Source organism: Lasioglossum baleicum, chromosome 1 (assembly GCF_051020765.1).
Source record: "Lasioglossum baleicum chromosome 1, iyLasBale1, whole genome shotgun sequence".
NCBI classification, from domain to species: Eukaryota; Metazoa; Arthropoda; class Insecta; order Hymenoptera; family Halictidae; genus Lasioglossum; species Lasioglossum baleicum.
Genome location: NC_134929.1, coordinates 22,179,160 through 22,202,182, shown reverse-complemented (window position 1 = coordinate 22,202,182; position 23,023 = coordinate 22,179,160). Strand labels below are relative to the sequence as shown.

At 40.0% G+C, this 23,023-nt stretch overlaps 3 protein-coding genes across 15 annotated transcripts in view; 1 reads left to right on the top strand and 2 right to left on the bottom strand.

The window, feature by feature from the left end:
• Window positions 1-46: 46 nt before the first annotated feature.
• Window positions 47-3,570, bottom strand: Rnb (BTB/POZ domain-containing protein Rnb). Its single transcript, XM_076422385.1, has 6 exons — window positions 3,202-3,570; window positions 2,853-3,073; window positions 1,648-2,373; window positions 1,399-1,574; window positions 1,063-1,324; window positions 47-992 (listed from the first exon to the last, which is right to left on the bottom strand). The coding sequence occupies exons 1-6, from the start codon at window positions 3,454-3,456 to the stop codon at window positions 59-61; spliced, it is 2,574 nt and encodes an 857-aa protein (XP_076278500.1). The 5' UTR covers window positions 3,457-3,570; the 3' UTR covers window positions 47-58.
• A 729-nt stretch (window positions 3,571-4,299) lies between these two features.
• LOC143208219 (U4/U6.U5 tri-snRNP-associated protein 1) lies at window positions 4,300-8,794 on the top strand. Of its 3 annotated transcripts, XM_076422412.1 has the most exons (10): window positions 4,300-4,616; window positions 4,973-5,421; window positions 5,502-5,630; window positions 5,784-6,200; window positions 6,268-6,684; window positions 6,768-6,855; window positions 6,931-7,129; window positions 8,007-8,193; window positions 8,312-8,466; window positions 8,583-8,794. In XM_076422412.1, the coding sequence occupies exons 1-10, from the start codon at window positions 4,454-4,456 to the stop codon at window positions 8,608-8,610; spliced, it is 2,232 nt and encodes a 743-aa protein (XP_076278527.1). In that variant the 5' UTR covers window positions 4,300-4,453; the 3' UTR covers window positions 8,611-8,794. The 3 variants fall into 3 exon arrangements, 1 of the variants encoding a protein (XP_076278527.1); XR_013008875.1 differs by lacking the exons at window positions 8,007-8,193; window positions 8,312-8,466; window positions 8,583-8,794 and adding exons at window positions 7,288-7,406; window positions 7,803-7,927; XR_013008874.1 differs by lacking the exons at window positions 8,312-8,466; window positions 8,583-8,794 and adding an exon at window positions 7,288-7,406 and having other exon boundaries at window positions 4,301-4,616; window positions 8,007-8,145.
• Window positions 8,468-23,023, bottom strand: part of Plx (PTB_TBC1D1_like and TBC domain-containing protein plx) — a 49,624-nt gene continuing 35,068 nt past the window's right edge. For all 11 annotated transcript variants that reach the window (XM_076422308.1, XM_076422319.1, XM_076422298.1 and 8 more), the window contains 14 exons: window positions 20,124-20,270; window positions 18,130-18,312; window positions 17,725-18,027; window positions 17,311-17,515; window positions 16,126-16,242; window positions 15,795-16,011; window positions 14,627-14,944; window positions 14,256-14,542; window positions 14,028-14,189; window positions 13,631-13,947; window positions 13,269-13,521; window positions 13,071-13,189; window positions 12,764-12,988; window positions 8,468-12,695 (listed from right to left, as the gene is read on the bottom strand). In XM_076422308.1, the coding sequence (XP_076278423.1) occupies window positions 11,775-12,695; window positions 12,764-12,988; window positions 13,071-13,189; window positions 13,269-13,521; window positions 13,631-13,947; window positions 14,028-14,189; window positions 14,256-14,542; window positions 14,627-14,944; window positions 15,795-16,011; window positions 16,126-16,242; window positions 17,311-17,515; window positions 17,725-18,027; window positions 18,130-18,312; window positions 20,124-20,249 (3,753 nt within the window). In that variant the 5' untranslated portion in view covers window positions 20,250-20,270 and the 3' untranslated portion in view covers window positions 8,468-11,774. The remainder of the gene's footprint in view (window positions 12,696-12,763; window positions 12,989-13,070; window positions 13,190-13,268; window positions 13,522-13,630; window positions 13,948-14,027; window positions 14,190-14,255; window positions 14,543-14,626; window positions 14,945-15,794; window positions 16,012-16,125; window positions 16,243-17,310; window positions 17,516-17,724; window positions 18,028-18,129; window positions 18,313-20,123; window positions 20,271-23,023) is intronic.

Genomic DNA, 23,023 nt, shown 5'->3' with positions numbered 1-23,023 from the left:
AATAATCTACGATTTTTTTCTACTATTAATATCACAATTAGGTTACACGACTTTGTCTTTAACCTTGGCACAGAACGCTGTTAATTATCTGTCTGACGTCGTTCAAGAACTCGCGGAAGCTACCGCTGTTAGAGAAGTCCTGAAACGCTTGTATTCTTTCCGAGTTGGTCATCGTGGCCGTGAGGAAAATCTTGACGCAGCAAGATTTCAATTCGTGGCACGAGTTAGTTTTCGCCCAGTTCCAGGCTCTACTGAAATTCTGATAGTTCAACTTGGAGATCAAGCTTTCTGTGAGGGCGTCCGACACATCGTTCATCAGGAACTTGTCGGCCAGCAATGCGGCGTCCAATAAAGACTCGATGGTTCTGTTTTCAAAGGTGGCGCCGTTCGCGGCGAGTAATAACGTATTAAGACCTTCTCTCGACGTGTTTCGCAGCTTGACACGTTTCTTGCCCGATTCTGAAAAGTTTCCTTCGAGCATGGCGGAGAAAGCGTCGGATTTCTGACACAGCGTGTGTCTACAAGCGTCGACGGTCGTGCCATCGTCCAACTCGAACGTGACCGTTGCCGGCTTCGGATGATTATCGTAGACCCGTGGGAAATCGGTCGATGTGGTGTCAGAGATCTGACACTTGTCTATTGTTTCCGGCTGTATCTGCAACGTGTCCGCCAGCCGACAAATCGACCATATAGCGTTCTCGTAAAGACTATGCTGTCGGTCGGACAGCACGCGGAATATTAGCGGCATGCCACCGTGATTGTCCAGCAGAGACTTCAGAATGTCACGTGACTTAATTAAAAACGGTATCGAGACTGCGATCACCAATTTGTGAGCTTCGTCGCCGCGCAGTAATATCGATGTCAATTCACCTATTGCTCCGTAAGTTCCCGCGAGAGCGCATAGATGTCTTAAGTACTGTTCCGAACCGTATAATGTCTGAGCTTCGAACACGAATCCCTGCTTCAGCAAAGGCATCAAATACGCTCTTTTTCTGCTTGGGAAAACAATCGTTATGTAACGGAAATTCTCTGTGAAAATTCGATCTGAAATTCTTCACCTACCTTATAATCTGGGTTAAAATCCTGGACGCTTTCGGGTGTTTAGCATACCTGATATAAGCCGACAATGGTTCGATGATGATCGAATCGGCCAATCGTTCGATCGGATCATCCGAATGACTTAGACGACTCAATAAAACTAACGTCCAAACGTTCGCGTATTCACAGTTACTCGATTTATTTCCTTTCTCCGAATTCTGAGGCTCTTCCACCTCCGCAGTCACCGATTTACAACTTTTTAGCGATTCGACTTCTTCTTGAAGTTCTGCGGAAAATTACTGTGCTTCTAATCAAGAATTTTATCGATATTCTAGAAAAACGTGTTATCATTTAGCAAACCATCTTCGTTGTCCATAAATTCTGTATCGCTACAAACTGGACTGTAATTGTCTTCTGTATTTTCATCGTTTTCTACCGAATCGTAAAATGGTAATGGGGGTGTGCTAGGGGGTGACGAAGACACACTGGTCGCACTACTCGGACTCCAGTCGTCACGATAGTAATCCGAGCTATATCTGTCGAATAAAAGTATGTATAGCGTTTGTTGCTAGGGTTCGTTCGAAATTAACATGAAATAATCTGACATACCGGCCTAGATTGGTTTTGTTATATTTGAACTCTGTTTGCTTGTTGGGTGGTGATTCGTTGCCCCTCTTTTTTAAAGCTTTAGCTTCCTCGTTACTTGCAGCTTCGGCAACCATTTTGTTCAATCTTGTTATCAAAACATCGAGCAAACCATTTTTCACCATTATCTTAATGCTCGGATCGTCGTAAACAAATTGCGCCAAGGCGCGCAGCAAGAAAGGATGATACCTTTCGTACTGAGAATTTTGTAATAAAGACAGCATCAATTCCAGACCAGATCCCATTCTAATTCTTGCACGATTCACAGCTTCCCAACAGAACAGACATAAACTGACCAACGTTTCCTCGCACAATTCCGAACGGTCTCTGATGAGAATGATGAGACTATCGACAGCACCGGAATTGCCCAAAATAGGACGACATTCTGTTATTTGGCAGAGATTGTACAAACACTTGATGGCCATTTTATTTTTCATACCGCAACATCGCACGATGCATTTATAGCCTTGCAAATCTTTCTCCCCTCGAATTTGTTCTGCGACTCGAGGATCCAGGGTACCAACTAAAAACGCGCACATAGATTTCAAACAAATCTCTATCAGTTCCGAAGCAGCTCTCGTGCTCGTCTCCAATTTCTCCACCGCTATTATTAACAAACCCGTAATTCTACGTATAACTCCACTTTCTAATATTTCTTCTCTGCTGCCTTCATATATACTCCAAATGTTTCTGTACAAGAGACGGATGTATAAATATATATGTATACACAAATACAATATATATTTATACAGGGTGAACCATGAATCGTGAGAATGTTTTTATCAGGTACAGCGTGGATTCAAAAGAGCTTTCACGTGATTATAGCAAATTTTTTGTAAAAAAAAATTAAAAAAGCAAGATTTTGCAATCTTTTTTATGTTATGATACTTATCAAATCCTCTAACAGGCGTAAAAAAATTATAGGTGTATTTGCAAGAAGATGAAGGTGACCTTGAATAATCATGAGAAAAAAAGAGTTGATAAAAGGTTTGCTATAATCATGTGAAAGCTCTCTCTTGAAACCATGCTATACCTGATTAAAACATTTTCGATCGGACTGCTAATAACAGGGTAATCTCTACTGGTCACAATTCGTGGTTCACCCTGTATAAGTAAACACAGTAGAGAACATTGGCCATTACAAAAGTATCTTCAACATTTGAATGTACCTTATAGCTCTAACGCCCATCAAATATGTTTGCATATTTGTGTCTAATTGTAAAAGATCGACTATAGCTTGGATCGCACCAGCGTTGCACAGCGATTTGGCATGCCAATCGCACTCTGACAAATTTCCAATTAATCTACACGCACGACAGTGTAAAGTACTTTCTAGTTTTATATATTTGATTATAGAGACTACGTTACATGCTATTTTAGAACCTCTGACCTGAAACATATACGATTAACATTAACTCCGAGTAGTTCTACTACCGATAGCTGTTTCGACCCTGCCTCTGACCGAACAGATCCTTGAGTCGAAAAGCTTTGAAATATAAAAAGACTGATGCATGGTACCTTCTCTCTTGCATCCGAATGCAAACACGCGTTCGCTAGAATGCTTAAAGTCATGTTTAATATCTTCAAATTCTGACAACGGAGTAAATTCACTAAAATACCCAATCCTCCATCTTTTGCGAACTGCTTGTAGCACTTGGGTTCGTTTTTTAGTCGTACCAGGCACGAAGAGATTCCACTCTTGGATTCTGTTTTCACGTGTTTCAATAATTCCTGAAGTATTGGTTGTTCTTTCTTCTCGTCCATAGCCGACATTTTTTTAGATAAACAGAAAAATGAACGAAAATTCGTTAATTTTCTGGAGAAAACATAACCTCGAAATTGTACTGCCAACGGGATTGACAGCTACACCTGTACACTGTACAGTAACTTACAAAAGTAATCGAAGAAGAAAAAATACTGTAATTCGTAATTTCCTGTAATCGAGATTTATCGCGTTACTCGTTAGATATGGAAACGTAGGCGAATCCGACGTTTAAAATCAACGTGTATCGATATATAATTAATTAATTATTTTATATTATTACTATTTCAAAAATCCCGCCACCGAGCGTTTATTTAGTTCGAAAAGCGCACACTGCAGCGCCGCAATTATTTCCAGCAGAGTTAGCAGACACCCTATATGTATACATAGACAGATTATTGAGGAAACTAATTGGAACAATGCGAGAAATAATAAGCGTACCTAACAATGTCAAGAGATTGTTACTTTTCTTGCGAACGATCATTTCTTTCTCAGATTTATTTCTTTACAATAACGGTGATTAATGCGTTTCGTCGCAAATTATATCGTTTCTTGTATAGGGGACATTAAATAATAACTCGTACGAAGAATAATAAGCGTACCTAACAATGTCAAGAGATTGTTACTTTATTTTTGTCAACGATCATTTCTTTCTCGCATTTATTTCTTTGCAACGATGCGTCGTTTTACGTCGATGCGTTTTGTCGTATAAATATCATTTAGTCGATCTTACTCAACTACCCTGACAACCAAAAATTTCATTTCTGACGAGCGTCTGTGCGCGCATCTGTAAGGGAACGCGCCCAGTGGACCCGTTTCGGCCGACGTCCGACGCAGTGTTGCTAGATAATGGTTTCGAGTTTTCGAGCGCATGCGTTGCGCAGAACGAATAAGATGGCGGAAGCGTGTAGCCGAATGAGTGCACTAGTTGGTTATTTTGTATTGTGAAGAATCTGGAAGGATCTAACGAAAGTAGAAATATCTCGGTCGCGCGTTGTCAATCAAGAAATGGGTTCGAATAAACGGCACAAAACCGAGAAGAGTCGGGACGCGAAGAAGAAGCGTCACCGTAGCCGATCACGAAGTTACACGCCTGAGCGCGAGAAATCGGAAAAGCACAGGCATCACAAAAAGCATAGAAGGAAAGAGCGCAAGGATTATGACAGCGATGGTTATTATCTGATTAATTCATTCTTACGATATTAGTGAAATGCGGTTTCTGTACGTGTACGGTGTCGCGCGGTTTTTGCAAAAATCCACCGTACGTCATGTTCCCCTAATGTTTCATTGTTTACGAGCAGTTACCCGATAACGGTACGCATTTTCGGTTCGGTTCGTCTCGGTCCTCTCTGGTTTCGAAAATATCTTGTGTCGCCTCGACAGAAACGCATTTAGCAGTCTCAAGATTAAATAATTTGGAGGGAACTGAAGCGAATAATATTTATATCTTGCATAGGTACATAAGCATTTTTTATAACGAACACGCTGCACTTAGTATCAGTTAATGCTGCGTTTATTTCATTTCAGTCGAGATAGTTAACGCTCCGCCACCTCCAAAAATTTCTAAATCTTCGCATCCATCCACACCTCCGCCCCCAGAGATTTCCAAACAACACAGTCCATCGCCCAGCAAAGGAGGAGCGGCGCAGACCTCTTTGTCCATCGAAGAGACGAATAAACTGCGAGCAAAATTAGGTTTGAAACCCCTGGAAGTCGATAGTACGCCGAAAGATGATTCCAATAAGATTAAGGACGATCTGGGAGAGTTTTACCATAAGCCTGCTCCCGACGTTAACGAGAAGTTGAGAACGCAAAAGCTAAAGGAGAAAATTGGTACTCAGAAACAGAAGAGACAGATCGAAGCTAATTTATCTAAAGTAAAAGCCTTGGGCGAGTTTGATTCCGACGATGACACCAAAGCTTGGATTGATAAAACCAGACGTTTGGAGGAGGAAAAGAGGAAAGCGGAAGAGAGGGTATAGTAATTTTTAAGAATTCTTCGATGTTCAACAAAGTCGCAACAATTGAAAAATTTAACTCTCTAATTTTCGTTTAGGCAAAAATGTTGGATCAGTTGGACGAAGAGTTTGGAATTGAAAATTTGGTGAAGGAGGAAATAGTTGCTGCACGAAGCATGGCGTATACTGAAAAGAATTTAAAACGTCTTAAAGTAGAGCATAATATTGTAAGTATATATGTGCGTATACTGTTTTCGCTCTTTGTCATGTTTTAACAAATCAGGCTCGAGACAAAGATCTTAACAAAGTCTAACAAATATGAATGTTATATTAATAATATATACAATATGATTTCTGATAAAGCTTTTACCGTTTACTAGAACAAGTTTGAAGCGGGTAAAACAGTAATCTTGACTCTGAAAGACCAAGAAGTATTGAAGGATGGCGAAGACGTACTCGTAAATGTGAACATAACCGACGAAGAGCGTTATCAACGTAATATATTGAATAAGACTAAGAAGCCTGGTTACGACGCGTACGACGAAGACAATTTCGACGAGTACGGTTTCCCGAAAAAGACAATATTGGAAAAGTACGACGAGGAAATCGAGGGCGAGAAGAAAGATCATTTCGTATTAGGGATGAAACAGAAAGATAGCAAAGCGAAGCTCGATTACGTTAAGCAGCGTTTGGCAAATAATAAACAATTAGAGTCATTGTTGATAGCGGAGCCAAAGCTAGCTAGCGAGTATTATAACGACGAAGAACTCGCTAAGTTTAAGAAACCAAAGAAAAAGGTAATAATCTTTGTATTCAAAAATAATTATTGCGAATCATTTGTGTACATACTTTGTGCTTTTGCAGGTTCGAAAGATTCGGAAAAAACTGAAAGCGGAAGATTTAATTCCTGAAGATAATGATTATCTGCGAGACTTGGGAAGCAGAAGAAGCAAACGTCCCGAGGAAGCGAAAAATAACGATACTTTAGATGTGGACGACTTAGGATCGCCCTCCGAGGATTTCAGTGGAACAAAATTGGAAGACGACGACAAGGATCTCGAGCTGCAATTAACGTTGAAGAAAGCGCAGCGCTCGAAGGAATTGCATTTATCGAGCATCGAGAAAGTCGTAGAGACCATCAAACAGGAACCGTCTGGTTCAGAGGAGAATCAATCCGGCAATATTGTATTGAACGCGACCGCAGAATTTTGTCGAACTTTGGGAGACATCCCTACTTACGGCCTCGCTGGAAACAGGGAGGAGAATGGCCAGGAACTTATGGTATTAGAACACAATTTCTTAACCCTTTTGCTCCTGCATTCTTGTAGTTTTTAATATGTTTTTGAAACGATGTTATTATATAGGACTTTGATATGGACGGGATCAAAGAGGAACCACCCGCGAACGAAGAAGAGGACGATGGTCGCGGCGCCTGGAACACTGTACAACTAGGTATCTTTATCGACTTTGAATATTACAGAATCATTTTTTCGAATACCAATTAAACCTTTGCGTATTATTGAATAGATGAAAGCGCGTCCGAGCCAGTAGCAATGGAAGCTGCTATTTTGGACGCCGAGCCTTCGCTCGGGCATGGCGTTGGCGGAGCTTTGAAACTCGCCATGAGCAAAGGTTATCTGCAAAAGGAAGATAGCAGTCGGCCGTCCGCGTCTCGGTTTGCTCACCTGCAAGCGCAGAACTATTCGATAGAGGACAAGACTTACGGGTATGTACGGAGCATCACTATCGTTCAATACAAGAAGCTTTCTTTGCAACACGTTCACGGTATATAACCCTATCAAACGGTTGTGTAAGAACTATTCTTCTATTGAATGTATTCGACAATGTTGTTAGACGAGTCTCTAGTGAATTTCAAACTGTTAGTTAACAGTCTTAAATAGAGCCCGGATTTCGGTGCTCGGAAATGGATGATCCGCTACCGCAACAAGAGTTAACTGCTTTGTCGGAGACGATCAAAGGCCGAAAAAAGAGGATTTATTGAGGTATGTTTATATTATGCGATTCTACCGTCGCCGAGCAAGATCTGTACCAAAGATTCTAGACAAGTCCAGCGTGGAAATCGCATCTCAATTAATAAACTAATGAATAATCCAATATAAACATGTCATTCGGTGATCGTGTTGTATGTGGACATACAGTTCATAAGGTGTATGTTCATATATGATACGAACAACGAGCAATTAATGTGCATAATGTTCTCTTAATTTTAAAAAACATACATATTGCATGTGCCAACATGCGAACCGTATTGTAGAAAGGCTCCGTTAGAATAGGGATGTCTCGTAGTAATTTTCGTTTAATTCTTTTTCGGAGGAAGAAAAACACAGTTTAGTTAAATAAGAGCGTAGATGTAAGTATATTTACATTGACTTGTTTAGATTTACGTTGACCTGATCGCATAATGTAATATATCTTCAAGAGGCAGCAGTTCGCTTTGAAATATCAATTTTTTCAACGACATTCGCTGTATACTTAAATTTTCGAACACCGAATTTCTTGGGCTAGTGTGAATTGTACGAAAGTTTACTATACCAGGTGCTTGCACTTTTCTGTCATTTTATCCACATCTTTTATTGTTTTAGGGATGACGACAAATTTGGTAGAAGAGATCGCTTCAATGGTCCTACCTCTGAATTCAAAGAGAAAGATGGCTTCAAACCAAACGTCAAACTGGAGTACATTGACGACGATGGACACGTCCTCAGTGCAAAGGAAGCTTTCAGATATCTTTCTCATAAATTCCACGGGAAAGGTCCCGGAAAGAATAAGGTGAGATATCAAACACAATTTTTTTCTGTTTAACATTTCACTTACCGATGCTTAATGTTTTGAAAATAAAAAAATTAGTGATCGAGGATTTTTGAAATAAGAATTGTCGAATTTTCAGGTTGAAAAACGAATGAAGAAGGCGGAACAGGAAGTTCTAATGAAACGGATGTCGTCCACAGACACACCCTTGGGTACCCTTAATCTGTTGCAAGCGAAACAGAAGGAGACTCAATCACCCTATATAGTTCTCAGTGGCAGTAAACAAATGCAAACGTAAGATTTCGTACTCTGTAATATCTATATTTATATATATAGACTCTAGAGTCTAATAGACTGTGGATTTGAAATAGTTGTCCATGGAAAAATCATTGGTTATTTCTCTTTTTCAGGACCAGCATATCAAAGTCGAAGCATTAGAGATTTTAATGTTATCTTTTATGAGAATTGTATATAATATACAGACAGGAAGAAAGGTTTCACCGGCACATTTTTGTCAGGCATAGTCGAATATTTCTTGTCAAAAAATCAATTGCACATCTTTTGATTTGATAATCCACGTACAGGACGATAATAAAGTAACATTTTGTGAGTTCATATAAAAGACGTTCACCTTTGTCACGCATCTCCGTTTCTTGTTTTTTTCTGGGAGTTACAATGGAGACTTCGATTTCTCCGAGTCGCATGTATACGCAATGATGTAAAACTTTCGGTACAATAGCCGGAGAAAATTTTATGAATTTTCTCGATGTATACAAAACGGTATAAATTCATGCGTCGTCGTTTTCTTCTCGGTCATTCAAAATACTCTCTTCGAGGATTAATACTAACTAGAGAATCTAAGCTAACAGTAACAACGTGTCCATTAAGTCTAGAAATATTCGAGAAAAAACTGGGGTTATATCTTTACTTCTGTATTCTCAATCAAAATGTATAATTAACGTCTAAAATCTATTCGTACAAATCACTAATTGGAAGATACAAATTTGAACGCTACAAAATATTTTATAGTTTCTAACGATTACTATACAAACGTTTTCTTGAACGTGTTGCTCGGTCTCCGTTCCTTCTTTTTCTCCTTCAATATGAAACTGTGTCGTCGCAAGACCGAAAATATAATTCTTTTTACTTCGAGACGAATAAATCGCGCGATCGGTTGACAATGAAACGGTCGATAACACTCGCCGCCAACGTTAGTGAGTATTATTACAGTTTGTCGACTTCGTATTCTTTTCGGTTTCTTTCTTCTTCTTCTTTTTGTAATCGGGAAAAATGGTAACACGATCCGTTACTGTTACAATGCTGAATGGCATTAATTGTATCCCTGATATCACAAGGCTTCGTTTTGTGCAAAAATAGTAATACTTGATTCCCCGAATCAGTGCACAATAATCTATCAATTATATTTTATAAATATGCGTCTCCCAATTATACAAGGTACAGTTACACGTTCTCTGATGATCGTTTAATAAAACACTTGCTTTTCCTACCCGCTATTCACAATTCTCGATATTCGTTTTTGGAAAGTTTGGCACTTTTCGCGACGGTTCGCGCAAAAGTAATAGGAACTTTTCTCTCTGTGTGTGTGTATGTTTTTTAGTTTTAATCGAGACGGTAATATACAGGGTGTCTCACCTGATTTTGACATCTTGATTTTCTCGCTATTGTTACTCGTAGCAAAAATTTTTTCAGCATAGGCTTGAATGGTATCGAGTGGAGCATATTTTGATGTTATTAGTTTTTTCGTTAGTGGACGCGTAAAGGTCATATAAAGGTTAACTTTTTTTTTTAAACGGAATGAGGTATTTTTGAATACATCAATCGATGCAGCTGGACATTCGTTATAAAAAAGTACTAACCTATATATGTCGAAAAGTTAGTAGTTCAGGAGATATTTCAATTTAAACAACTCTAAAATACCATTACTATCGTACTAAGACGTTACATAAGTAAGTAAACACTAACGTCTTAGTACGACTGTAATGGTATTTTAGAGTTTTTTAAATTGAAATATCTCCTGAACTACTAACTTTTCGACATACATAGGTTAGTACTTTTTTATAACGAATGTCCAGCTGCATCGATTGATGTATTCAAAAATACCTCATTCCATTAAAAAAAAAAGTTAACCTTTATATGACCTTTACGCGTCCGCTAACGAAAAAACTAATAACATCAAAATATGCTTCACTCGATACCATTCAAGCCTATGCTGAAAAAATTTTTGCTACGAGTAACAATAGCGAGAAAATCAAGATGTCAAAATCAGGTGACACACCCTGTATAGTTTCTATTGCAACGCTCGAAGCGTCAAGTTTCGAGGGAAGCTTCCGAACAGCTTCGAAAGGCCGTTCAGAAGTTTGATCGACTGGTTCATTTAGACACATTTTAGACACAGGATGCTGAACACGTTTCAGTGCCAACAACGGTTGATCGATCGTTGTCCGAACAAATAGTGAATACATTCTTTAACGAATTCCTATTATTTTTGCAACAACCTACAGTACACTCTGATGCTCGGTTTAACTTACGGATACGACTCTGTCTGCTGGACTCTAAGAAATTTAGTTTGCATTCAGTAACACATCGACATCGTTCGTAAATTTTTATATTTTACAAGTCCCCGCTACAAAATCCTATCCTATTACATAGCACGCTCGAATCCATCTGTGTTACTGTCGTTTTAAACAAATTTCTTATAATCGGCACGTTCGTACATATGTATATTATATAATATATTCATATAAATGTTCCCTATACTCTCTCTCTCTCTCCTACTAGTCAGAATGGATATTCACTATGCGAAATAGATAAATATTTTTAGTAGTTACTAACTTATCTCACAGCTTCACTCTAATTTCTTCTCTCTATACACAATACATACGTATATTTATATACTAATATCCTCAACTAAACGTATTTTAATATATTATATAAATTGACTCTGTTTCTCTCATTCTCTCTAAATCTTCCACACGCGATAAGGTATTAAAATCATTGGTATAAGTATCGTAAAAGGGGAAGTACGGATCCCAGGCGGTTCGGTCGACAATCCGCCGAAGGTAACGTTCGTTAAAAAATGAAAAGCGATCATTGTATCAAAAGTGTATGAGTTGTATACAGGGTGGTTCACTTATCCTAACCATTTGAAATATCTCCGTCACTTGTTTTTTATCAGTATTGTACAAGAATAAAATCACAGAAACGAATATTACAATCCGCTATGGAGAACGAAGTGATGGAAATTATACTATTAGGTCGGTGAAAAAGTTTGTGCCCGTTTCCTTGTATTTCAATACGAAATCGGGCACGAACTTTTGCATCGATCTAATAATATTCATCCACCCGCCCTTCGAAATCGAACAACTTCCCTTTACACGGTGTGTGTGTCTAGTAGTAGTTAGCCCGGTTGTTAAAAATAACAAAACTACTCCAAGCGATCAAAATAAATGAAACAGTCTGTACCAGAGAGTAACACAATACAAAACGCATTGTACAGTTCGCTGTTAGTTTGTCGGGTATACTTTCCTCAAGGTAGTTACCTTCCAAGGTATCTTCCTTGAACGCAGCATCATCAGTAATTGTTATCTGTTCAGTGTTTCTACGTTCTGGCTTTGAGCGTTCTTGCCGACGCCTTCTTCCTGTCCGCTGGGACTAGGCAGCCTGGTAGGTTTGATAGACTTCAACTTGGTCGTTCCACCGTACTTGAAGTTCACGTCGCTGCAAGTGTCCAGAGGGTGCACCGTGCCCGTTAGGTTCGTCACGTCGTCGTCCGTCGTGGCCTCCAGTTTGGTGGTCGGCACTTTCTTCACAGATCCCAACTCGTACGCCGACTTGGACGATTTCAGCTTCATCCTGTTGTTCAACGGCAGCGAGGCCGACTTCTCCAGGTTCACTTGTTCGATTTTCAGGTGGTGATTGTCGATCTGCGCGATTTGCTCGTTGCTCGAGGTCACCGTGTCGGTGATCTGGATGTCTATGTTGACCGTCTTCGGGTCGTTCTCGTCGTTTCGCATCGGTTGGTCGATCGAGTACTCGTTCCTCAGGGCGGCCAGTTGTGCTCGTTGCTTTTGTATGTGGTTGTGCGAGTTCGAAAAGAACGAGGACACCCTCTCGAGCTTGGTGGCTAGATTCGGCTGGCTCAGCGTCGACTTCAGAGGATACGGCGCCTCGATCGAGTTGTTGTTCTTCATGAAATTGTGGGATTCTCTTCCGGTGGAATTGCTCTTGATCATTCCGTATTTGCTGTTGTCCTCGATCACTTTCAAAGGGTAGGACCTTCCCGACATTGTCCTTCGCTTCTCCGCAATACTCAGCTGCGCTATTATCCGACGAATCTCGCCTGGATATTCTATGTCCGGACGGGTTTCGGATAATTGTTGAATGAAGGCTCCCAACGTCGCGACGGTCACCTCTAGACTGCGGTTTTGAGACTCCAGTTTCAGGAGAGCCGACTGTTGCATCGAACGGGTCGTTTCCAAACGGTGAAAGTTGCTCATGGTCATCTGGCAATGGAAAGATTATTCAAGAAAAATGTAATGTAAAATAGCCAATTAATGTATTCGCAACTCACTTCGAGTTGCTCGTTCAGATGCGTGACCTCCTGCGTTAACTGTTTGTTCAGATGCTTCATTTTCTCCATGTTCTCGATTTGCGGCTTCACCGATATCATTTCTTCTTGCAACACTTGGTACTCCACTCTGTACTCGTTCAGTTGCTTTGTGATCTCTTGGTCGGGATAGAACACACGCTTCATCACACGGTCTAGAATTTCCTTATCCACAGCTGGCACTTGCGTCTACAATCATAGAATATTAGCTGGAATTGTTCGTAACAGTTTCACGAAGTAAATGCTGTATTCCACGAAAACGATTCGTTACCTTCAGATATTCCATGATCTCCTCGAAACTGTCGCAACGGAGCAGCTGATCTTGGTGCTCCTCCAACAACGCCATCGACACACGGAAAAGCACTTCCGTGCTTTCCAGGAACAGCAAATCTGCGAACACGAACGCATAGAACAATGAGTACCTGAGCACCGACGCGAGCACTCTGAAATGACGATTATTCGAATTTACCGAAAACCCTGGTGACAAAACCCAGCGGGAATTGACTTGCGAATAGAGTCAGCAACCACGGGGCTGCGTACAATGTCGGCGACACTTCGTGCTTGTCGAAATGCTTGTAAATCGCTGGCAGCCTGTCGTGCAGCAATCTGGACAATTGGTATAGGTACAATTGCAACGCTGCCATGTCTGGCAGATATAATTTCCTTAGACCTCTACGGAACATCAGGTGGCGTAACAGAAAGAATGCTTGGTCTTCCGACATCTGATTAAAAGTAACACAAGATTATTTAACAAGTTCCTGTTGTACAACACAATTATTTCAAATAAAACGTGCCCAACCCTGTTCTAGCTTCAGCGTAAGTAATACTCACATGCAGCAGGAGAACACCGGCTACAAAACTGAGCCCTTGGCAGTAGCCGACTTCGTGATCGAGCAGTGAGTAAGCTTTTAACAAATTAAACAACGCTAATTGTCCAGGCCCTAAGGCTGAACTGAAGTACGGGTGATTTGGGAACGTTCGACCCAGATCGATAAGAATAGCGTGTTGTTGGGACGTAAGCTGTTTCAGAAGCAGATCGTACGGTGTGTTGTAGTTAGGAAAATCGCGTGTGTCTATGGGCGGCTGTTTCAAGCAAAATTGCTCGGCTAGGAATTGCCATACTTCTCCTCGCTTGCCTTTCGGTACGCCTACGCAACGGAAACTTATTATCATTAACCGTTTCTATCATCGAATCGCTCATCAAATTGACGATATCTTGATCGCGTACCTTGTTTTATAGCATGCAACAGCATTTGATTATCACATTTGGTAGAGACTCTTGACTCTTTGCTAACAAGAAGATCCCACACTTCCACTAATTCGCGGGCGCAACTACTGAGCTCGTCGTATTCTAGTTTGATTCGTTTAACAGTCGCTTCCTCTTGACGCACTGAAACAACAAGTAAATGTTATTGTGGTTCATCAATTTTAGTTGAAAGAAAATGCTAAAAATTACCCCTGAGCCTCGCGTTCTCTTTCTCCATTCTAATTAATATCAACTGCTGGTTGATCGCCTTTTTCCACAGATCTCTCAATTCTTGTTTCGTTCTACTCTTCGCAGCCGGCTGGGGCGTCTTCATGATATTGATATTTCCTGGCTTATCGTTCTCCTTCTCGTGATCCTTGTTAGGAGTCACGACGCGATTCAATATCGCTTGCCTCCAAGAGCTGTTCGCTTGCACCGAGTTGGTGCCGTCCGCTTCTGTCGGCGACATTTTTGGTGAATTTCCTACCTTCAGGAAACTGCAAAAGAAATTCGAGTGAATACGGTGATACCGATTTTACAAAGAAATAGATTCACAGTCTAGCTGTAAGAGTTTGGCGTACATGTCCATCATCGAGCTCTTTGGTCCAGTGTTCACAGTCAATTGCTGTTCCGGAGAGACCCTCAGCGACCTCGGTCTGCTGGAGTCCGGCGATATGTCGACTATCGATGGCTGCCGCGAAATGTCTGGGCTTTGGCTACCACTTTTTATCACAGTGTTCAGGTGGCTCGTATCCTTCAAATGCGAGCCAAGACCGAGGTCGTCCCGCGAACCCTTCCTCTTCATCAAGTTATCAAAACTATTTGTAAGCGATCGCTTCGCTTTCATGAATATTGTGCTTCCGACGCCCACGCCTAAGTACTGATTCAGAAACTCGCTCCTGAAACACGCATCGCGTTCAACATGATCGCCGTACTGCTACTCCAAAGTAGTAGTAGTAGTATTTATTTATTTCAGCCTCGCGGCCAAGAAATTGGACTTGGATTACAGATCTCAAAGTCATTCATCCCTCCATTCATCCATCCATCCGTTCCTCCACCCATCCATCCCTATCCCGTGCCACATCAAATGTCTTATTGTCTATAGTCTATGTTGAACTATCCAGCTGTTCCCCCGCTTTATTTCATTTTTTTTCTCTATACTCCTAAGCCATTCTACTGTTTCTCTCACTCTTTTCTCCTGTACTCTCTTTTCTATACTTATGTTAATTCTTTCCACCCCTTCATTAAGTCCATGAAGAAAGCATACATTTTCCCTCCCTTTTTCCGTATTTCCCTCTCTATCACATGTTACAGAATGACCACGTTGTCCGTAGTTCCTCTCTTTTCCCGGAACCCTGCTTGTGTCTCACTTAGTGCACCCTTCTCTTCAATGACTTCCATTATCCTTCGGTTTAGCACCCCCGCGTATATTTTGTATGCCGTATCTAGCAGGGTAATCCCTCTATAGTTACTCAATTCCTCTATACTGCCTTTCTTGTGGATCGGTGTTATAATCCCTTTCCTCCATTCTTTTAGAAATCCCTCCCCAGTCCAGACTTTCTCGACTAGTCTGCTACTCCAAAGTATTCGTGGCATTTCACATCTCACGCTCCGAATAATCCTTTTTTTCTATTTTTTTAATCAACGTTCATACACTCTCGGCTTCCCTAACGGTATTCAACGATATTCACAGTGATGGTATGGAAAAACGAGATCTCTCGAGAGGGAAGAGAAATATAATAATCGTACCTATTCTCGGCAGTATCGTGAACATGCCTGGCTTGTTTCGTCTCGCAGTGAACGCGCAGCAGCCTCATTAAAAACTGATTTTGCTCGCGCAACGTTGTCCCTGTGCCGCCAGCGGACTCGGCGCTTTTGTACTTGTTGACTACCATTTCCTGCTCGTCCTCCGGCAACAATTCCATCCGCGAGAAAATTATGCTCTGAGTCCTCCTGTCGTTCTGTCCTGCAAAACCCGAGAACGAGACGCACGCGAGCTCATTAGATCCAGACCCAACCACGGCAATTTTCTTTGCGACCATTAAAACAAAAAAAGAATCCACCTGTTCTCGCAAATTACCTTCGATTTCCTGGCATAACTTGCTGTACCAATACATGGGGCAGTGCTCGCACGAAAACACCGGGTACCTTTCCTTTCTGGGAACCTCGCATGTGCCGACGAACGCTTGCGAAATCGCTGCGGAAAACGGGATCAAAATTAAGGTTAGTCGCGCCTGTGTCGATTCTTGGAAATTGTTACATGGGTCATTCCATGCCAAATCGATCACTTTTTGCAGGCACCATCGTCGATTTTGTTCTAAATGAAATATGTTGTAGTCCATGTGAACTTAGGGGGGGGGGGGTTAAGTCGTCATTCTGCCGGTTTCGAATTTTTTTAGAAATGGCAGGCCTTTAAAGTTTTCAATTTTTGCCCATTTTGGCGAAAACGGGCCTCACTTACGAATTTTTATCTCAGGAACTGTTTGTCCGATTGAGCTACATTTTTTTGTCTTATTCGGAAAGGATTGAGCTATTACAAAATAATTTTCTCAACCCCGAAAATCAACTTTATAATGTCGAAAAATTTAAACAAATTCTTTTTTTTACGTTTTTTTCGAAAAAAAATATATTCCTTGAAGTTTCCTCTTTAAAATGAGTGCTTGAAAAAGATGGAGCCACAAAAATTAGCGTGCGCTCGACTCATAATATCCGTGCGCTCGACTCGTCTCTACCTGAAACGGCGCGGCGTCCTTTACCAGCTCATTGTGACGCTAATTTTTGTGGGTCCATCTTTTTCAAGGGCTCATTTTAAAGGGAACCATATTTTTTCAAAATTTAAATTACTCTGGCCCCTCATCGAAAAAAACGTAAAAGAATTTGTTTAAATTTTTCGACATTATAAAGTTGATTTTCGAGGTTGAGAAAATTATTTTGTAATAGCTCAATCCTTTCCGAATAAAACAAAAAAAGAATGTAGCTCAATCGGACAAACAGTTCCCGAGATAAAAATTCGTAAGTGAGGCCCGTTTTCGCCAAAATAGGCAAAAATTGAAAACTTTGAAGGCCTGCCATTTCTGAAAAATATTCGAAACCGGCAGAATGATGTGACTTTTTAACCCCCCCCCCCCCTAATTTCACATGGACTACAACATATTTCATTTAGAACTAAATCGACGATGGTGCCGGCAAAAAGTGATCGATTTGGCATGGAATGACCCACGTATAATTCGTCTAATTGAATCTGTCGCAGAGGTCGACGACGTACCGGAGACAAGGTCGTCCGCCACCGATCCCGACTGGCACTTGAACACATAGCCGATGAAACTCTCTATGCTGCTCTCCTTGCAAATGAAACCGAAATGTTCGGAGTTCTTGATACCCTGCACGCAACTCGCCACGTCCCGCAGCTGCTTGTGGAGGAGTACCTGCTTCCTGTCCGGGCTGATCAATCGCAAATCATGTCGGCCTACCTGAAAGCCAACGTGTCCGATCGATCAGGTCACTTTCCATAGGACCTGTTTCTACTATTGGGTTGGCAAATAAGTTCGTTCGGTTTTTTTACATTGGAATAAATCACAAAAACCGAACGAACTTAGTTGCCAACCCAATAGTTTCAAAAGAAATTACTCCAATACAGAGAGGTACAGTTTTCCCCGTGATTTCCGAACAATTGCCCCACCTGGAAGAGCATGGTGCGGTTGTGCTCGTCGCTGGCCTTTATGGAATCCCTCCTAGGATTCAAAACACTGCCAGTGGACGACGCCCGATTGCGCATAACTTCTGGCAACTGCATGGAATTGTTGTTAACAGCGTCCCGGTTCTCCTCGTGCTCGTCTTTCTCCACGAGGATGGCATTCTGCAGCTTCGGGAAGACTTCCACGGAACCGGTCAGCGTCGACGACACTCCCAGCGGATTGATCTGCGATATGAGGCCGCTTCCAGAGACGTTCTCTATGCTTCCTGTCTCGCTGGCGCTTGATTCCTGAAGAGCAAGATATATTCGTTACTGATTCGTCGAGATTCGTACTGGAAACAACACCGCGGCATGTATTCGGTGGAAGTGGAAACTTTCGGCGCAACTTACCGTGCTGTTTCTCCTGTTATTGGAAGACGTTAGGATTGATTGACGCTGGTACTCCGCGAGAAGATTACTCGCCGACGATCTCGATTTCTCGAGACCGTGAACGCGAAACCGTACCAGTGCATCGTCGATGAAGGCCTCGGACACCTTCGGATGCGATACCTTGATTTTCCCGACGTAAAGTACCTGGAAATTCACAGCATTCGTTAGGCACGCGATACATATCAACAGTTTCGGAGTTGGATTAACAGTAGACCGCGGATCTTTATGCAATATCAAAATTCCAAGGCAGAATGCATTTCCTCGTTTGATCATTTTCATATTTAACGTACAGTGGACGAAATTTCTATAAAAACATCATAATTTACTACCAAAAATTCATTTATTCGTTAAATTTATGTTAGTATAGTGTGAAAACCTTATGGACACCAATGAATTATTACCGTAAAGTAACGTATGTAAACAAATTCGAAAGTTCTCAGTGTTGTAAGCAAAAATAATTCAATGCTCATCGCAGTAAGTACGAAATTTGTATAAGAACGATAAGTTTCTCTCAGTTCATCATTACTACAAAAAACATAGTCCGTACCTCAGACAGAGTAAATATTGAAATTTAAATACACAATTTTTTAACATACATATAATAATTCTTCATTTATTAGAATGCCACGCGGAAAAGTTTTAAGTTCCGAAGAAAGAATAAAAATAGATGCCTACCACGATGCAGGTTTCTCTATTCGAGAGATAACCCAAAAAATTAATAGATCTAGTATTTGCATACATCATTTTCTAAAATTGCGTGAAAAATATGGCAGAAACCATTATACAGGTGGAAATACGAAACTCGCAAGGTGTGATCGTTCTCGTATTTGTAAAGAAATATCAACTAATAATGGCACTGCCATTGAAGTAACAAGAGTTTTGGATCTGCCAGTAACTACACGACGTGTATAGCAAATATTGCAACACGATACACGGTTAAAATGGAGTAAAAAAGTAATGAAGCCACCTCTTATCCAGGAGCACAAAACTGCTAGATTAAAATTCGCAAGAGATCACATGACCTGGCGTCAAGAGTGGAAAAATGTTATATTTTCCGATGAAAAAATATTTAATCTAGACGGTCCTGACGGTTTTAAATACTATTGGCATGATTTACGTAAGGATAAAGCCGTAGCGATGAATAGGAATTTCGACGGTGGAAGTTTAATGGTGAGGGCTGCGTTTAGCTATAATTCAAAAACACCAATATGCAAAATTTGTACGAGAATGAACGCAGAAAAATACATTGCCCTATTAGAAGACACTTTAATTTGCTTAATCGAAGAAAATCATGACAACAACGTTATTTTTCAACAAGATAACGCAGCGATGCACAATGCTAAGAAGACTTGGGAATGGTTTAGACAAAAGAATTTGCAACTAATGAACTGGCCGTCACGTTCCCCCGATCTAAACCCAATAGAGAATTTATGGGGAATCCTATTACGAGCAATATATAAAAATGGGAAGCAGTATAACAACATTAAAGAGTTAGAAAACGCAGTAAGATATGAGTGGAATCAAATCCATAAAACAACGTTGCAATAATTAGTTTGTAGTATGGAAAATAGAATATTTGAAGTGATTAACTGTAACGCGGTGGAAGTACTAAATACTAATAATTATAAACTTGGTCTTTTGTTCGCATTTATTAGACTGTTCTGATAGAAATTTCGTTATACTTATGTACATTAAGTTGTAATATTTTGTTTATAACAAAAATAAAGCAGTTTTTTTTAATTCAGAATATTGATTTCTGCTTTCTTATATTCCTTAATTATTTTCTAGCCTTCTTTTAATCATATGATATTATCAAAATACTTAACTTTTTTGTTCAAAATAGTAGTGTTACTATAGAAATTTCGTCCACTTTATTCACAATTTCGCATCTAGTGATAATCAGATAATTTCGAAAATCTCGAAAGATCCTGAAGATGTGGAATCAGTGAAGTTACCTCAAAGAAATGGGAAGAACTAGGTGATATGTCAGCACCTAAGGACATCAAGCTGGCCGCGCTGCTCTGCGACCGTTGAGGTACTTCTCTGCCTTCAAATCGGGACGTGGCTGAGTGTTCCTTCATGTCTCTTAGGAATTGCTGAACCTGCGAACAGACAAAGGATCGTTGAATCGCGATCCGGTGTGAAACGGGTCGTTACGATATTAACGTAGCCAGGAATGATTGCTCGTCACGCGGCTAGAAGCAATAATTATGCACGTAATTTTCGTGTATAGTGTAGCCATCGCAATCGCCGCGGCCATCTATGTGTGCCACTCGCTTGCTTAATATCTAACACTGCACTTTACAACCTAACTATTTATTATTTTATTTAAAACAATTTTCCAAGTTCGACCGAACCTTTCTTATGGAAATATGAAGAAAATAAATCGGTTGGAAAATTAAATTTCTTAAGGAATTCGTCTAAATATTATTATCCGAGATCTTTTGATTTATTAGAAGGCGCAACGTGGCCATCTGTGAATCAAACGATATACATATGTAGGTATTTTCAAGACGATAAACTCGTCCTCGAAATAATCCAGGATGCAGCATCTCGACTGGTAACTGCACCATTAATATACAAAACCGATTTCGCAAGGAAACGTGCACCTAACGTGGCCGATGGCCGTGGACCAAAATAAATCTTATTTCGAGAGCACTCGCCGACCGCATGGTTCCCTCTTCTATATCCCTCCGTCTATATTTCGTTGGTTCGTACAATTTTGTCAATTGAATCATTTCGAAGTTCAATATCCGTGAGCGCTTCTTCCCGATTCGTTTCGTTTCGTTTCGTTCGTTCGAAACCGTCCCTGCAAGTGATGCCATCTGTCTTATGAGCCACCCATGGAATTCATCTTTATTATACATATTAAACCTCGCTTTGTTTTTCTTATCAGAAATAACACAAAATTCTACAAACATTCGAAGAGTTTGAGGACACTGCAGAGCTGGGGAAAATAGTATTTGAAATAGTAAATATTAAATAATCCCATTTATTTTACAGTATCTGTGTACAACTTTAAAAATAAAATATTTTATTTGATGCAGTAATTTTTTAGAATAAAATATTTAGTTTGATGCAGTAATTTTTGAAAATAAAATATTTTATTTGATGCAGTAATTTTTGAAAATAGTATTTCATTTTAAGAATATTGAAAATATTTGGACTCTGTCTTTATTTTCAATTTCAATTTTAAATATTACTGCTCAAAATAATGGTTCGCATTCAATAGATATCGCGAACCTTTGAAACTTCATTTACTATTGAGTTTAAAATCTCGATTTCGTGATTTATTCGATTTTTCTGAACACGCAAGCGACTATATGTATAATTGCTACTGTTAGCCATCCAAAATAGAAATTACGATGGATTCCGAAAGACTTACATGAAGAAAAACGTACTTTTATCAATGAAACCGTATTAAATGCTTTGAAACAGATAGCAAATCCAGAGTCAGAGTCACGACCTCAGTTACATTCACGAAACAAAGAAGTAGATGACTTTTTTCCTTTATGGAAAAAGAAACAAATAATATCAGTCATACAAACATTGCAGAATTAGAATTATTTCAATATTTGAGCGATAGTGATACACGAATTGAAAGTATTGCAAAGTACAAATACATGAAAACATTATTTTTAAAATACAACACAGCTATTCCATCCTCTGTCCCAGTTGTGAGACTTTTTAGCTTTGCTGGACTGATTCTGTGTCCTCGAAGGAGCACCCTCACAGATTCCAATTTGGAACGCTGCACCTTGTTGTATGCGAATAGCAGCAGTCAAACAAAAACATAAAACGAAAATGTGGCAAATGATATAGTTCTATAGTTCTATAGTTATATCTTCTTTAAATTATTGCTAAAATAAGAAATATTAAATAAGTCATGCAATTTCTGAAAGTACATATTAGGTATAACGATGCAAAAAATAAAATATTCTATTTTGTGTTTCAGATTATTAAAATAGGAATATTTTATTTTGAGGTTCAGGGAGAGAGAGATTGTTCAAATAGAAATATTTTATTTCGAGGTTCAAATTGTTCAAATAAAATACTATTTTCTTTAAGCAAAATAATATCTAAAATATTAAATAGTATTTCAAATATTTTTTTCGCCAAATAATGCCCACCTCTGGGACACTGCCCCACTTTAAACTATTTTGAAATTATTTCACTCTAAATGTTCAATCAAAAGAGTGTATCTGTATGAAATCAACCATGAATCTTTAGATGAGCAAAAACAAAGTATTGTAGTATGTACATATGTATATCGTAGCAAACAGTGCTTAAATGCTCGCAGCGCACAGTGGGCTGTATGCCCGATTTCAGCGGTCAAAATTCAATTTTTAAAACTTTACATAAATGGTAAAATTTTTGCTTGTTTCAGCAAAAACGGTATGCAGTACAAAAAGTGGAAATCTCAAGCTTTAAAATGGTTGTTTTTTCATCAAATTTGGATAAATTTGAGCAAAGTTACAGCAGTTTCAATATTAAGCGAATTTTGAACTAGCTGTGGCCGCTGAAATCGGGCATACAGCCCACTGTGCAGCGTTCGGAATCGAAACCAGCTGTTTCTTCAATTTTTTGTTGGGTTCCGCTAAGAAGAGGATGCCAGAGACCAAGTTACGCAGATTTGCATACGAACTATTTCACGTGAAACAAGCGGTTTCGTGTCGTCCAACGGTACCCAGGTGTTCCGAGGCGTGACGACATCGTGAAGACGCGCGTGGTACACGTCGCGACACGAGAAAAAAGAAACAAGAAACCAAAACAAACGTAGGCCACCAGCAAAGTCCATCGAATCCGAAAGGGGGAGAACTCGTCGATCGATCTTCGCATGAACGTTCCTCGTCGT

What these genes read in the sequence shown, in the direction of transcription:
- Rnb (XM_076422385.1), bottom strand. Translation starts at nt 3,456, where the DNA reads ATGTCGGCTATGGACGAGAAGAAAGAACAACCAATACTTCAGGAATTA. An exon ending in ATTTATGGACAACGAAGATG is followed by an intron (nt 1,325 to 1,398) that starts GTTTGCTAAATG and finishes AATTTTCCGCAG; the next exon opens with AACTTCAAGAAGAAGTCGAA. An exon ending in ATTTTAACCCAGATTATAAG is followed by an intron (nt 993 to 1,062) that starts GTAGGTGAAGAA and finishes TTTCCCAAGCAG; the next exon opens with AAAAAGAGCGTATTTGATGC.
- LOC143208219 (XM_076422412.1), top strand. Translation starts at nt 4,454, where the DNA reads ATGGGTTCGAATAAACGGCACAAAACCGAGAAGAGTCGGGACGCGAAG. An exon ending in TTAAGAAACCAAAGAAAAAG is followed by an intron (nt 6,201 to 6,267) that starts GTAATAATCTTT and finishes GTGCTTTTGCAG; the next exon opens with GTTCGAAAGATTCGGAAAAA. An exon ending in AGAATGGCCAGGAACTTATG is followed by an intron (nt 6,685 to 6,767) that starts GTATTAGAACAC and finishes GTTATTATATAG; the next exon opens with GACTTTGATATGGACGGGAT.